The sequence below is a fragment of the Prunus dulcis genome, chromosome 7, assembly GCF_902201215.1.
Source record: "Prunus dulcis chromosome 7, ALMONDv2, whole genome shotgun sequence".
In the NCBI taxonomy this organism is placed as follows: domain Eukaryota; kingdom Viridiplantae; phylum Streptophyta; class Magnoliopsida; order Rosales; family Rosaceae; genus Prunus; species Prunus dulcis.
The window spans coordinates 12,718,045-12,733,431 of NC_047656.1; the positions used below are offsets into that span (position 1 = coordinate 12,718,045).

Here is a 15,387-nt window from a genome sequence, read left to right on the forward strand (position 1 = left end):
ATTTTTGAGCCAATCATCAATGCGAGTTTAAACAAATATGTTTCATGTTTAATCGTTGAGACCTGAGGATGAGCCATGACCACCACCACATGTTTTCTCTTGCATAATTGTGTTCCACATAAAACTCTATGGATATAACATGTTAATGCACCTTAGCTCATCCATCAAAATGTCTCAATTAATTGAACTGTATGTAACCAGACAGTCTCTTAATTCAAATGTTAAGAACAAGTCCATTATAATATTATTAAGGAACAACCCATGTAATGCCTTACTTCATCATTCTTTATTCCATTGTGAAAAGTCATGTTCAATTTCGCCTTTCGCCTTATTTATTAATGTACTTCTACTTACGACTCTTTAAATTAAAATAGCAAGCAGACCTCCTCCAATCAAACGAAAGTATATGAAAAGGGAAAACAAAGATGAATGGTACAAGAAATGTGGGTATGGTCCAAATTGACACCATTTTTCAAACCCTCTTATTCTAAAGAGTAGATTCCAGGGATATGCTCATTTACTCGTGTGCATGCTCGAGATGGTGAAGTCTTTGTTAATTGAGTTTCATGTGACTCACAGGCAGTTATATATCTCTTTCACAGAGTCCTCAAAGTAATTAACAAAAGAGGACAAATAACACTCATCTCCAGAAGGTTGGCAACACCAACCCTAATCAGACTTATATTTTATAACATCATGAACGGATATTCAAATTAACAGTCTAACAACATCATGAACGGATATTCAAATTAACAGTCTAACAACATAACGTATTAATATTTAAAATGTAATCATTCATCCTTAACAGCGTTCTACGCATAAAATGTATTATATTTTCATTGGAGATTTAGCTCTCATTGGAAGAAGAAATTTTGATATATTATCTTTCTGAAGAATAGGTACGTATTATATTTTTCTTAATGGCACACGATGATCAGTTAAATAATTAAAGTATACATCAAGGTTTTTCTTAATAGCGCTTTTTAAATTGAATAAATTTCTCGGGAAGATGTATCTGCTGCTCACGAAGGAAACTTGTTGCTGGCCAGTCACCTATCAAGCTAGCAAAAGCAGAAAAAATTAACCTCATTTTTATTCTTTCAAGCCTAAAAGTTAACGTGACCAACTGCTTTGTCTTCTTTTTCTTCTTTTTTCTTTTTTTGGAATGGGCAAAAGCCGACTCCTAGAGTTCATGCACAGGAGGACATGTTCTCTGATAATGCATATTATATTAAACTAATGAAAATTAACCTAATTAAGACCAAACCAAGCCAATTAAGTCTAATCTACAATATGCCAGATAGAAATACCAAGGACTGAGAATTCTTGGCGGCCAGTGGCTTTGCTGTAAGCATATCCAAGATAATTTCAAACAGACTTACTTCACGCCATTGCAATCCAAATATTTTATACAAAATTTTATTTTTTTTCAAACTCTCTCAAGCTTCATATTAAAAGCCTCTCTAGGCTCTGCAAATATTTTGTATATCCAATAGCTCTCAAAATGAAGAAATTATGTCTTCCTGTTCTCTCTCTCTTCCTAATCATCTGTCTCTCCCCTCAACTCCTGAAAGCACAAGATGATGATTTTATCAGGCAACCCCCTCGCAGAGTCATATTTACTAAACACACCCGTTCGGACTCGGACCCTCAACAGGTACAAAATTTGTGAGCAGTTTGAAGGTTTTTCGTATATGATTTTAGAAAATATTTATCTTCTTTTTTTGTTAATTATTTTCTTAATTTGGATAAGGTGCATATTTCACTGGTGGGAAAAGATCACATGAGGGTTTCATGGGTTACCAATAGCAAGCATGGAAAATCAGTTGTGGAATATGGAAAGGCACCCGGGAAATATAATAGCAAGGCAACTGGAGAAGACACATCGTACAAGTATTTTTTCTACAGCTCTGGGAAGATCCACCATGTTACCATTGGCCCTCTGGAGCCTGCCACTATTTACTACTATAGGTGTGGATGTTCAGAGCAAGAGTTCTCCTTCAAGACACCCCCACAAAAACTTCCTCTTGAATTTGCTGTGGCCGGTAAGTCATGCGTTTTTTCTTTCTTAAGATATTGTATGGAATTGGTAACTAGCTCGGTATATAATTGATATGTTATGTTGTCAGACTCTCAATCTCAAACACATATTTCTGCAAGATTTTATCTGATTAATTTTTCAAATCAAACAACATAACACATCAAATTGTCGAATATAGAAGATAACTTTTCTTGTAAGTAACCATTGATGATGCACACTCCAACTTATTTCTGAAATTAGAATATTCTAGGGGAATGAGTTGGTTAGCTATAGGTTGCTTGAAGGCAAACTAAGCAGAATGGCAAGAAATAGTTGGAGAAAAGTGTGAACCACTCCTTAGGAAAAGTTGTAACAAAATGCTAAGCTGCGTCTTCAAAAAATCTTCAAAAAGTCACACTGTCCTGGATCAGACCTTAATTAGTTATTGACGTAATAACCTGGCTTAATCCTATAATTATAATTAAAACAGCTATAATATTGCACCTGTGTTTGCAAGTTTGTGCTTCTATCTCTCACACTGGGTTTGGTTTGTGGGGCTGAGGAACTGTTTATGTGTTCATGGTTACAAGATTAATATGTCCCAGGTATGTATTATTTAATTGAGCTCCACTTTCTTTTGTCGTTAGTATATGTTTGGATTTATATTTGCTTTGAAGGAATCTTTTTATGAGAGAATATCCTCCACTCATTCACCTTAATTTGGGCTGAACACTACACATGCCCCCAAATAGGCATTAATTCCTCATTTAATGACTCGGTTTGAATTGGATTGGAATTGAGTTCAAATTAATCATTATAAGTTGTACTTTTTACATGAGATTAATCGAAAGACACAATATGTTGGACTGTTGTCCAATTTAATGAGTTCATTTCCAACATTTATAAGTTCACCAAACATCGGCCATGATACTTATCTAGTTTAATTGAAATAGTCCAATTCAATCTGAACAACCAAATGTGAGATAAATATTTCTTGTATATATGTACTTGTGGACCCAATAGCATCTCATTTACCAAAAAAATGAGATTCAGAATAAATTGTCGCAAATGGCATGTAAATATTACTTGAACGTCGTTAATTTTCAGGTGACCTAGGGCAGACTGAATGGACAAACTCCACCCTAGAACACATAGGAAGCATAGACTACGATGTACTTCTTCTGCCTGGTGATTTGTCATATGCCGACACCCATCAACCCCTCTGGGACTCATTTGGCAGAATTGTTGAGCCCTACGCAAGCAAACGCCCATGGATGGTCACCCAAGGCAACCATGAGATCGAGAGCTTCCCCATCATCTACCCAACTGGCTTCAAAGCCTACAATGCCAGGTGGCGGATGCCCTATCAAGAGAGTGGGTCCACCTCAAACTTGTACTACTCTTTTGAGGTTGCTGGGACCCACGTTATCATGCTGGGGTCCTATGTGGAGTTCGATGCTGAGTCAGATCAGTACAGGTGGCTTCAGGCTGACTTGGCAAAGATTGATAGGAAGAAAACCCCATGGGTTGTTGTGCTTTTGCATGCACCTTGGTATAATACGAATACTGCTCATCAAGGTGAAGGAGAGAGCATGAGGCAGGCCATGGAAGAGTTGTTGTACAATGCAAGGGTCGATGTGGTTTTTGCAGGACATGTTCATGCATATGAACGATTTGTAAGTTGGATTTTGATTCCTTGTTATTTGCGAATTAATTAACGTTAGTTAATTGTTTAATGCAGTTCTTTTAGTTGATGACTGATGTTATATGCAGACCAGGATTTACAACAATGAGGCTGACCCATGCGGTCCGGTGTATATGACAATTGGTGATGGTGGAAACCGAGAAGGATTGGCATTAACGTAAGTACATTTTATTTTAGATTATGATGTAATGTTGTTAGATTGTTAATGATGATTGTGGATGGTAGTGTAACATTACATGCTTGCTAGTTAAGGCCGTGTTTGAGACTTCCAATAAGTGTGTGCAAAAGTAAAAGATGGAGCCCTTATCCTTACATGAAAATACTTACAAATTTGCAATACTTTTTCTGGGATGGGCAACATTTGCATAGTTCAGATTTGCCCAAAAATTGTTTGGGTTATAAAATAATAACCAAACTATCCCAGAATATAACATGACCTTTGGAGCATTGATGTGATTTTCATGTGAAGTAGTTTATGAGTTTGATCTAATTAGTTAAACTTTTGTTCAAAATAACCAAGCTTTTAACTATTTTTTAAAGTTCGATTTACCTTAATTTGATCATCTAATGGTAAATATATGTACATGTAGGTTCGAAGAGCCTGCTTCCCCTCTGTCCTTGTACAGAGAGCCAAGCTTCGGCCATGGAAGGCTGAGAATAGTAAATGAAACACACGCATTTTGGGGATGGCATCGAAACAACGACTCAAACTCGGTTGTGAAAGACCAGTTTTTGTTAGAGAGTTTGAGCAGCTCTAAAACATGCTTGAAATCTGTTAACCAGAAGGAGAAGACGGCATCATCATCCGTCAATGATGAACTATAGGAGATTATATATAATTTCACAGAAAATAAACAGTTTTCTTCTCATAAATTGTTTCTGTCTAGCCAATGGCGAAAACAGAATTTTTACCCCAAGAAGTCATAATGTAAAAGTTCTCAAAAAAGTTTGGAATAGAAATAACACTGTTATATTGACATTAATTGCTAAGAAAGTAGACAATCCAAATATTAGTAAATGACCTCCTAGTGTAGTGGTTTGAAGCAATTGCTCCCCCATGAAAGGTCTTGAGTTCGAGTCCTCACATCTGTGTAGTGTGTATAACAGTATAAGTTTAGTATACTATCGCCCCTTCTCTCAATAGGAAAGGTCCTAAAAAACAACAAATATTAACCTTTTGATCAAGGAAAAAGGAAAAAAATAATTGAGAAAGAGGGAACATAAATGATTTAATTGCACTTAACATACATTATTTGAAATTTTATCCATAAAAACAAATCACCATTTTCTGTCAAATAAAACGAACAATAAAGGAAAGATTATTTTTTCGGTCTACATGAAAAAGAATGATTAGAAAAGAGAAAGCAAAGTAATAAAATGAAAGAAAAAAAGCTCGAAAAGTAAAAGGGTTAGAAAAGGACTTGGTTTTTCAAGGAGTTAACGAGTTCCTTCCCAGGAATTAAAAGAGGAGGCAAAAAAAGAGAGGAATTGGGGGGTTTTTTTTTTTTTTTTTTTTTTGGGGCAAAAGTTGAGGGTAAGGGTTTGGGTGGATTCATAGTTGGGTAAAGAGGGGAGATACTGTTGTGCTGTTCCTTGATTTATTATTTATTTTTTCTAAAGCTTGGCTCAAAACGACGTAGTTTTGAGGCCAGGTCATTAAAAAAAATTGAATGCGTATGGACAAAAACAACGGTGTTTTGGCCAGGCGTTTAAAAAAAAATTAGAACCTTGCGCACACAACTAGGAATGACAAAAATCCCCACGGGGGCGTGTTCCCGTCGAGTCCCCGACCCTAATGGGGAGAGATTTCGGGGCCAAACGGGTATCGGGTACGGGGATCACCGAACTTGAAAAATCCCCTACGGGTATGGGAAGGGGATGGTATTGGTGTCCCCATCCCCAAACCCGACCCGAAAATATATATGTTTATATTTAAATAAATACATATATAATTATAATATTTATGTTTAACCCTAAATTAACTTCCCTCTCCAAATTCTTCCTAATCTTCTTTGGAATTTCATATTGATTTGTTTTTGAATAGTTGAGTTGAACTTTATAGTTAATTTGGATGTGTTGAATGATAGCGGGGACGAGGATGAGTTCGGGGACGGGGGCGGAAATGGAGAGCGGGAATGAGGATGATATTGTCATACTCAGCCCTTACCCTACCCATTGCCATCCCTACACACAGCAGCTAGGTGCTGCACAAGGCTTTGGCCTCTTGGAACTTTTGTTGAGTAGGTTCTGTGCACACTTGGGGATGCACAACCATTTTTCTATTTAGGAACCCTTTTTGTCCCTTAGTGCGTCCGCCCCTATCTAGCAAAGATTGAAAGATTAGGAGGTTTGGGAGCACAATAAGAGAAAGTTCCTTTTGTAAGTGCGAGGTGTGGAGGAGATTAGCATGTCTTGGATTGTGATTCTTGTATAAAACAAATTAATGCAAACACATCATGTTTGTGTTTTTCGTTTTGGCTAGTGAAAGATGCCTTCTTTTTTTCAATAAAATGGACTGGTATTATTGTAGGCTTCAAAGGACAAAATGTGTAAGATTCTTATTGCAATTCAACGAAAGCAGGCTAGTTGGGTTGAGTGGTTGGCTTAATTTAATTGTGTTTGTTTTTTGCAAAATAAAGTCTAAGATATGGATTTGACATCTCCCAACCAAAACCCACAATACCTCATCTCTTGATTGACACAATAACGAATATATTCTTTGCAATTCCTAAGGTAGTACCCGATTTTTCAAAACGGAAAATATTTGGCTCCTTACATAATGTAAGAATTCGTTGCTCTTTGTCGAAAATCGTATTTTAATAAAACGACAATTAATTTATTTTTTTACCTCGTCGCCAAGATTTTGACCTTTTCGAATGTTTGTCCACGACCTTCCGGCTTCGATGGAAGGAAGAGGTCATTTGTATTTTTGCACAAATGAAATTTTTTAGTAGAGAATTTGGTGTGGAAAGTGAAAAATATTGGAATGAGATAAATTTGTATGAAGATTTGGTGTGAAAAATGAATAATATTGATAGGTATTTATAGAAAAAATTTCTAGAATATTTTTTAGCCAAAAATTGGATAGCCTTTAGATTGGGCAAGATTTTTGATCGGAAGCTGCAGGAGAAGCCACGTGGCTATGTGGGCTGGTGGGTCAAAGCTGATGTCAAGTTGACGTCAGCAGACTGATTTTCAAATTTAGCGGACTGATTTTCAAATTTTTTTATTGTTGCCGTGTGTATTCCACGCACCAACAACAACAAAAATTTGAAAAACAGCAGCCTTCAAGCAACCACCCAGTCCATTTTTGCCCATTTTCAATGGGCAAGTCCCTAACGCTGCACTCGCTTTAACATGTAAGGAGCCAAACAATGTCGTCCAAACCGTAGTGTGAATTGCCCATTTTCAAATATCAAATTTAAATTGGCTAAAGATTTCTAAAATCACACACTAAGAAACTTAAACATAAGAAGAGCGGCCTTACATTTTGTGCTAAACCACCGCACATAAAGCTTTCATTTTGAACCAGGCCGACATAAAAACAAAGCGAGTTGCACAGGGACAGCTTGTGGTAACAAAACCAAACAATACGACGTCATTTGTCGTTGTGAGTGACGGGTTTGGTTTGTCGCAACTTGTATCACTTTTACACACACAAACATAACCCAAAAAAACATCCAAAGAAAAGAAACTTAAAAGCAGAGAGAGAGAGAGATAAAAGACAGACGAATCTACAAAGGAATTGGACCCGAAATTTCAGTCCCAAACTAGAAATTTTTTCGTTTTTTGCAACTATTACAAAGCAAAGCCCACAATAACTTATTTCCCAGAAACTAAATATCAAATTAAAAGCCAGTGAAGAGAGAAATATTTATATCAACTTAATTTCCCACACGTGCGTGATGAACGGCCGCGATCAGATCAACGGGTCCTCGACTGATTTAAATTAAATCCATCCGTTCATCTTTGATTTGAATTTGTCCGAGTAATCGGATCTGACGGTCCTGATCATATCTTCTCGAGCTTCTCGGCTATGACCAAGGGGTTGCTTCTGGCGATCTCCTCTCTCCCAAGCGTCTTGAAATCGAACGAACACGCGTGCTTCTCCGGGTACCTGTGGACCCCACAGAATGTGGTCCCGCACCTGCACTTGAACCCGGTCAGCCCGACACGTTTCCTGCACACGGTGCACCGGTTCGGCTGCGAGACCACCGCAACCGCCTCAGGAGGCTGGACATCTCCGGCGCTGTGTCCGACTACGTCTCCGGCCACCTCCGGCAAGGTCAACGCCGGAGGAGGAGGCTGACAGAGGGTCTCGATCACCGGAGAAAAGGAAGAGGAAGTCGATGAAGAAGAAGGAGCAGAGACAGAGGAGGAAGAAGAGGCGGAGAGAGAAGCTTCGACTGTGGATTTGATCGAAGCCTCTTGTTGCTCTTTGAGGCAAAAGTCCCGGTAGCATTTAGAGCAGAGGTTCATTGTGGCTGGGCTGCCGAAGAAGCCGCAGTTGTTCGCACAGAGACGGAGGCCTTCGGGCGCTTGGCATCGGTGCTCTTCTGCCATGGCTAAAGGATTGATCTGATTTAACCTCCGGTTCGAGATCTCGTAATCGGAAATTGAATTTCGCTTTTCGATTTCGCCGATCGGATTCGATCAGATTGGATCTTCCTCTGCTTCTCCGATAGAGATCGATCTACGAAGAAAATGATCTGAGATCGAGAAGGCAGAATAATTATAACAAAATTTACAAAATCTCAAACTATTTTCCTTTTTAAAAAAAGCCCTCAGCTCGCTGTTTGGTTGCCGAGAAACAAAAGGAAGGAAACAGAAAAGAAAAAAATCCAAATTCCGGTTTCGAAACTCAGAGAAACAGATAGTCGTGTGGCTAATAATAATAACCATCACCGTCCAGAAGATCCGCGTATTTGGAAACTAATTTCTCGGAACAAAAGGAACCGAAAGTTACGGATTCTGGATTCTCTCATCTGTTTTTCTTTTGTCCTTAATTTTCTCAGCGACCAAACGGAAACTAAAAATAAATAAATAAAGAAAAAATGAAAAAGAAAAAAAGAAAAACGAAAAAATGGGAGAGAGAGATTTATGTACCTGTTTTGCGAAGGGGTTTGAGAGATTTGTGAAGCGAACGCGAAGAGGAGAATGGGGATAAGAATATGAAGAAGAGAGAGAGAGAGGGGAAGCGAGAATCTTAAGGCGGAAGAATTATCGAGAAGGTCATAGGAATAATTTAAAAAAAAAAATTAGAGTGGGAAGGAACGGCGAAAAGGGACAAATTTAGAATAATCCACCATTGAATATTATATGATTGGGAAATTAAAATTAGTTTATGAAAATTGGCCCGAGAGACAGCCTGGAAAATCTCTTTTTGTTAAAAAAAAAAAAAAAAGGGGAGGAAATGATTGTGAGTGGTAAAAAAAGGTTGCGGAAAATCATGCATTTGGCACCGTTATTGATAGCGCGTGGCCTTTCGCTTTTTATTTTTTATTTATTTATTTTATGGTGGCAATTCTGAGGTGGTCCTGTTGGTGTTGTGTTGGATTGGAGGGATTGGTGGTTCGGTTGGGTCGATATTTAAAGGTCACGATAATTGTTGGGTTGGAGGGTTTTGCTTTGATACTTCTTCCCTAGCTGGCGCAGCTGATTTTTTGGCCTAAAAGCTGAAAGGGAAAATACATTGAATTCGGCTTATATACCTTTCTTATGGCATAAGGAAAACGAAATATTGTCTGCGTCTGTCCCAGATTGTAAGCACTAGGGTTTCAGTTTTGAGATAAGGTTATTCAGTGGGTTCGAAGTAAGTTTCAAATCTAGTGAATGATGTTAAAGCTGAAATCCTTTCGAATCCCCTTTTACATGGGCCAAGAGACTCGATTTCACAACTAAAATATCTTTTTAATTATATGAAAGATTATCGATTTGATGCTTGAATCAAGAAATTTTTGATTTTTTTTCAAACTTTTTCACATGATGTGAGGTTTATGATATTATAAAGACTTGCAACTGCATTAAAAGAATTGGAAATAGTATTAAGAAAGAGGTTGAGTTCTATATATTTTATGTGTTCTCTATTTGTAAATTCATATGGATTCGGGTCTTACAATTCGAAACACAACTCTTACAAATTTATACAATTTGATATAATTTATGTAAAGGAAATTAGATTGATGTGTGATTTCTGAGATGTTGACTTTGATTGCTATATAATGTAACGGCTTGAAGATAACATAGAGCATTTTATATTTTATATGATAGAATATGTTGCTGCTCAATGAATGAATGCCATAAGAAATTTTTTTAATTAGAATTCATCATCAATTAACAAGCAAAGATAATCATAAAAGTTAAGACATTTCCGATTTAAATTGATTGTTTTTACAAAGATGATCATCAAAAGGTATTCAAAAAAATCAGAAGTTTGTGAGGGGCTTATAGTTCAAGTGGTTAAAAATATTTACACACACCGTTGAGATTCTAAATTCTATTCTTCCTCCGTCAATATCCCTTGTAAAAAGAAAGAAAAAAATAGATGTTCGAACATCAAATGTAATAACCCAAACCAAAATATCTAGAAATTAGGATTTCTTTATTCTACCCAAACGACAATTTTGCCCTCACATATTTTAATAGGGAAAAAGTTGACTTTTTGATCGAAAAAGAATTTGGCAATTCCACTTGCCCCGTTGCGTAGAGCACGGCGAAACGAGTCCGTAGACACGGAGTAGACTCGAATCGGAGTTATAACGAAGAAAATATATCAAAATACCGCGAAGGGCAAAATGGTAATTTGATCAAAAAGTCAGATTTTTATCTCTTTCTCCCTTCTCTCTCCTCATTTCTCTCTCCTCTCTCTCTCTCTCTCCTCCCGATTCGCCAGTAGCCCCGACCTCCCTCCCTTCCCGACGTCGCCCCGGCCGCCACAGGTCGAGCTGATCTCCGAGACCGGTGCCAAACTGACCGCCACTCACCCGCCGTCCTTCCCCGTCCCGTCGCCGCCCTTGCCGTGGCCGGAGTTCGCCGAAATCCGCCATTTTCTGTGGATTTCCAGTTTGAACTTCATCTCCTTCGTTCTCCCTCAATTCTCCACCAAATCGATCGAGTAAGGTATGGTTTCTCAGCTATTTTTCGTGTTCTAACTGACGGATGTATGGGTTTCGATCGATTTTGGCTCTAGAACGTTCGATTTTCAACTTGAAAATTGGCCAAAACTTCAGCCGCCGTGATCGGCCATTTCCGGCCACTTTTTGGGGTATGTCCAAGAACAAAAGTGACTCCAAATGAGGTGTTTTACATAGGATAGGAGTTTGGAGTCTTGGTTCCGAGATTTTTCGGCCACCCATAATCGCTTTGGACACCCAATCTGCCCGCGCGTGGGTAAGGGTGGTGGACTGACTATGTGTAGTTTTGTGATCCACGTGTCTTCAAGAGCGCGTAGGATTTGGCGGATCTCGATTCGGAGTCCGTTTGGGCCCTGAACAAATTTTTCATATCGCTCGATCCTTGGGTGCAGTGTAGTCGAGTCTTTGGATCGCGCTCAATTTTGGATATGTCGTACTACATGATTCCAGGATCATGTAGGATTCGACGGATTGCGAATCGGAGTCCCGGATACTCCGAAATCGCGAACCCTGGGGCTAGGGTTTGGATTTTAAGCGATAACGTGATTTTGGCTAATCCGACCGTCCGTTTCGGACCAAATTCGCGGAACATGGTTCCTTCTCTGTGAGGAACCTTCAGAGAAGCCCAGATTGGCCATCGGAGATCGTGGACCCCACAGGTCCCGGATCGGCCGGTCTGGTGGTTTATCGCTTAGTAAAGCTTCGGGTCTTCTACGACCGTTTTAACTGTCTGAAAAGCTAAGGTGGGCATAGGAGTAACTTGAAATGAGTGCACGCACTTCTAGGAACCGGGGGCAGGGTGTTTAATTTAATTCTTTTATTCAGCAGTTTATTAATTTATTATTCATGGTTAATCAGGCACCAGAGGTCCGATCGACCCACAGGAGGGACCTTCGAAGGGTCCAGCTAACTCGGACCACCAATGAGTGGACTTTTCTTTTCTAAACGCTATTTATAGTTACATTTCATTATTTGATCTTGAAAAGTATTCTCGCATGTTTTTCGAGTATGTTTTATACTGTTAAACATTTGGAGTTATATATATTATTGAAGCTATATGAACAGTAGACTTTGAGCCTTATATAACAGAAACAGCAGCAGAATTGAGATTTACAGTTCTTTATTAGACTTTTCGTGAATTAATTAGTTGAGACCACCATGTACCCACCTTTTTCTTGGTGATTACCGTCAGACGGACCGATGTCTATGGACATCCATTCTGTTTACAGTTGTCAGTGCACTTGACTTTGCCTCACGAGTTTCGGGGACGCTCGGACCGTGAGTGCCAGGATTTGCGGCTCGGCAGACTTGGTGTCCCGAGACCTGCCAGGATTGCGGCTCGGCTGACTCTGTGTCCCCGAGACCTGCCAGGATTGCGGATCAGGCTGACTACGGTCCCCTGCATCTTGCCAGAGCGGCTCGAGTCGACTTGGTGTCATCGAGACCTGCCGGCGGATCAGGCTGACCTTAGTCCCCTGAATCCTGCCAGTTTGCGGCTCGGTTAGAATTTGTGTCGCCGAGACCTGCCAGGGGATTTGACGGATGTTACTGGGTACAATTAGGTGGTAGTTTTAAAGGATTTTTAAGCTCTTTAATGCAGTTATTGTTTTCACTCATTTTATATCAGTTTCTTCGATACTCATGCATGTGTTACATCCATATATCTTTGTTCAGTTATACGAGCATTTATATAAATATATTTATTTATGTTTATTTGAATATCTCGAGTTGAATTATAATCGAACCATAGATTTTCTATCGCTATTTATTTCAAAACGGGGGTTATTAGGTTCTAAATTGCTTTTAAGAACATTATTTTTGTCCACTCACAACTTTAACCTGTTTTTCGCCCTCAGGCCGTAGAAGTACGATGGAAACCACTCGGGCCATCCTCCCAGCCTCCGCATCACCACCACAAGATGTAGGATCTCGTTGTAAATTTCTTAAAGTTCTGTAAATTTGTAGAAAAGGCTCTGATATCTGGTTGAAACTGAAAACCGGAGTTGAGATTTGCTTAATTGAGATATTCTGGCAGTTGGTGTGGTATTTGTGCTTGTTTGACAGGTAGAAGATTTGAGTTTGGTCAAAATACAGGGGAGACTCTGCCGAATTTTCGGCAGAAGTCTAAGGGAAATTTTTAAAAGAATTTGAAACGAGAAGGGTAAAAAGGTCATTTGTGCCCGACATTCGTCAGGTGTCGGACACACACAGGATCCGGCTCGGAGTCCAAAGCGGAATTGGGATCGGGTCATGTCATCAAATTACATTATAAGATGAGAACATGATGAAAGAGGCCAGAAAGAAGGGAAAAAGTGGTTATGAGAACAATTGATTTCCTTAGAGCACCATACATGTAATGCCTCTTGGCATCACTTCATGAATATGAATTTAATGGCTGCTGCTGGCCCAATGCCTTGGCCATTATGAAATGGATCATAACTGAGAGGACTAAAATGCCTGTGAAAATTGGGAAGAAAATGTCGAGAGGGTTGAACTCTGCCTCACTCACATTCACATGATATGATGTTAACATGGCGTGCAAACATAGCAATCAAACCTACACCATCCATCAAACTCTCCTTTCGTCTATTACTTTTTCTTCTTCTTTTTCAGTTTTTTTATTTTAAAAATATATAAATTTCGAGATGGAACTTTAACAATTATAGAATTTGGTTGCATTCTTAAGCAAAACCGCGTTTAAGGATGCAATGACTTTGTCCACTTTGATCACTAATGGTATCGTTCGTGATCATTACCCATATAAAGTCTAAAACATGGGATAATTAGATCAAATATTCAACACATTTTTATTTTTGTTGCGAATAAAATTGATGAAAATTTGGTGCCAAAGGGTCTTATTTTTTAGTTAAAATTTAGGTAAAAACACTAGAAAGTTATTATAAGAGCTCCTTATAAAATTTCAACTCCAACCATTCTTTAGTTTAGGGAATTATAAATGATGATTATTATTATTATTTTTTAGTTTAGCATAAATGCTCCTTTTTCGTATAAAATAATAATAATAAATAGTTAGCATTAAATAAATACTTAAAATAGCATTAAAGTAAAACAACATTTAATTATAGGGAGCCACTAGCTCTTAGAGGTCTCCCTATTTTAAGAGTTGGATAGGAAGCATGGTTGGAGGTGGGATTGGGTAAAAGAGAGAGAAAGAGTCTTTTGTTTTTTGAGTATTTTATATTGTTAATTAATTAATTAATAATATATTATTATTTATTTGGTGGGTAGAAAAATAATGGGTATTTTAGAAATAATGATGGATGGAAAGATATGATCGTGTTTTTTCAAATTTATATGGTGGGGGGAAGTAGGCCTGTAAATAAAGCCTAGACTCGATGGGCTAGCATGAACCCAACCCGATTTTTTAAATTATGAGCTTACCTAGCCCAAAGCAATGGATGGGCTTAGCCTGGCCCGAGGTCTAATGGGTAGGACTTGGACCATGTTTTTAAGCCCTCCAAAAGCTCGAATCCAACCCAAAACCCAACCTGATTTTTTTGCTAATATGCATGTTTGAATATAAAAAAAATGCATGTGTGATTATTATATTCAACCCATACAATATAACAAAAATGCATGTACACTTATGTATTCTATATATGTGTCTCTCCATTTTTGGTTATAATGTATGTGTGTATATATAACACACATACATGTATGCATAAGAGATATGTGTACTTGTTATACATATATGTCAAGCAGAGTCTTAAAATATTATAGCACATATCCATTTAAATTTCATCAATATATCGATATTTTCGTCGATATTATCGCGACAATGTCGGAGGCGATAATTTCCTACTCGTTCATGCTTTATTTGGGCATTATATCGCGATATGAAACTGAAAAATAAATGAAAATTGTTGAGAAATGGCTGTTTTGCGCACAAGGGGACTCGAACCCTTCTCTCTCTAATCCTGCTACTGAGCCTTATCCACATGCTGCAAATGAGTTTGTGAATAAAGCTACGACGTGTAATATTTATATGGTCTTTAAAATTTCTGCAAGCTAATATTATCTAGGATAAATTTCCATTTAAAAAAAAATTCCCTAATGATAAATTTAGGCATATGTTAAATGTTATTTATTATTTTATTATGAAGTTATATTTTTTTGTTTTTGGTTATATATTATGGAGTTGTATTATTATTCACTATTGAGTTTTAATATTATTCATTATATATGATACTAAGTTTTAACGAATTCTTTCTATGTGGTACTAAGTTACTCATATATATATATATATATATATATATTTTCAAGCTCATATATATTATCATATGTAATATATTGTAGTAAATTATTATAACTAAAAAATTATGGTGTGTTTAATTTTCTTTCACTAATTACTACATATTTTCTAAAGACACAGTATTTGTCAGGTCGCTACATAATCAACTTAAATCACTCAAACCCACCATGCCATGCATTTTATTCCAATTTTTTGTGATAAAATAATAGACAATTGACTAAATAAACATCCTCTAAAGTTACAATAAAAATTTCCA

General features: G+C 37.7%; 2 protein-coding genes across 3 annotated transcripts; one reads left to right on the plus strand and one right to left on the minus strand.

The window, feature by feature from the left end:
* The first annotated feature begins 1,353 nt into the window (after positions 1–1,353).
* LOC117635727 (purple acid phosphatase 22-like) lies at positions 1,354–4,708 on the plus strand. Its single transcript, XM_034370084.1, has 5 exons — positions 1,354–1,657; positions 1,754–2,045; positions 3,128–3,696; positions 3,794–3,882; positions 4,316–4,708. Exons 1-5 carry the CDS (start codon positions 1,505–1,507, stop codon positions 4,548–4,550), a joined length of 1,338 nt encoding a protein of 445 aa, XP_034225975.1. The 5' UTR covers positions 1,354–1,504; the 3' UTR covers positions 4,551–4,708.
* Positions 4,709–7,443: 2,735 nt separating this feature from the next.
* Positions 7,444–9,061, minus strand: LOC117635728 (zinc finger A20 and AN1 domain-containing stress-associated protein 6-like). Of its 2 annotated transcripts, none has more exons than XM_034370086.1 (2): positions 8,832–9,061; positions 7,444–8,418 (listed from the first exon to the last, which is right to left on the minus strand). In XM_034370086.1, exon 2 carries the CDS (start codon positions 8,286–8,288, stop codon positions 7,737–7,739), a length of 552 nt encoding a protein of 183 aa, XP_034225977.1. In that variant the 5' UTR covers positions 8,289–8,418; positions 8,832–9,061; the 3' UTR covers positions 7,444–7,736. The 2 variants fall into 2 exon arrangements, with proteins under 2 accessions (XP_034225977.1, XP_034225976.1); XM_034370085.1 differs by having other exon boundaries at positions 7,444–8,434.
* Positions 9,062–15,387: the final 6,326 nt, after the last annotated feature.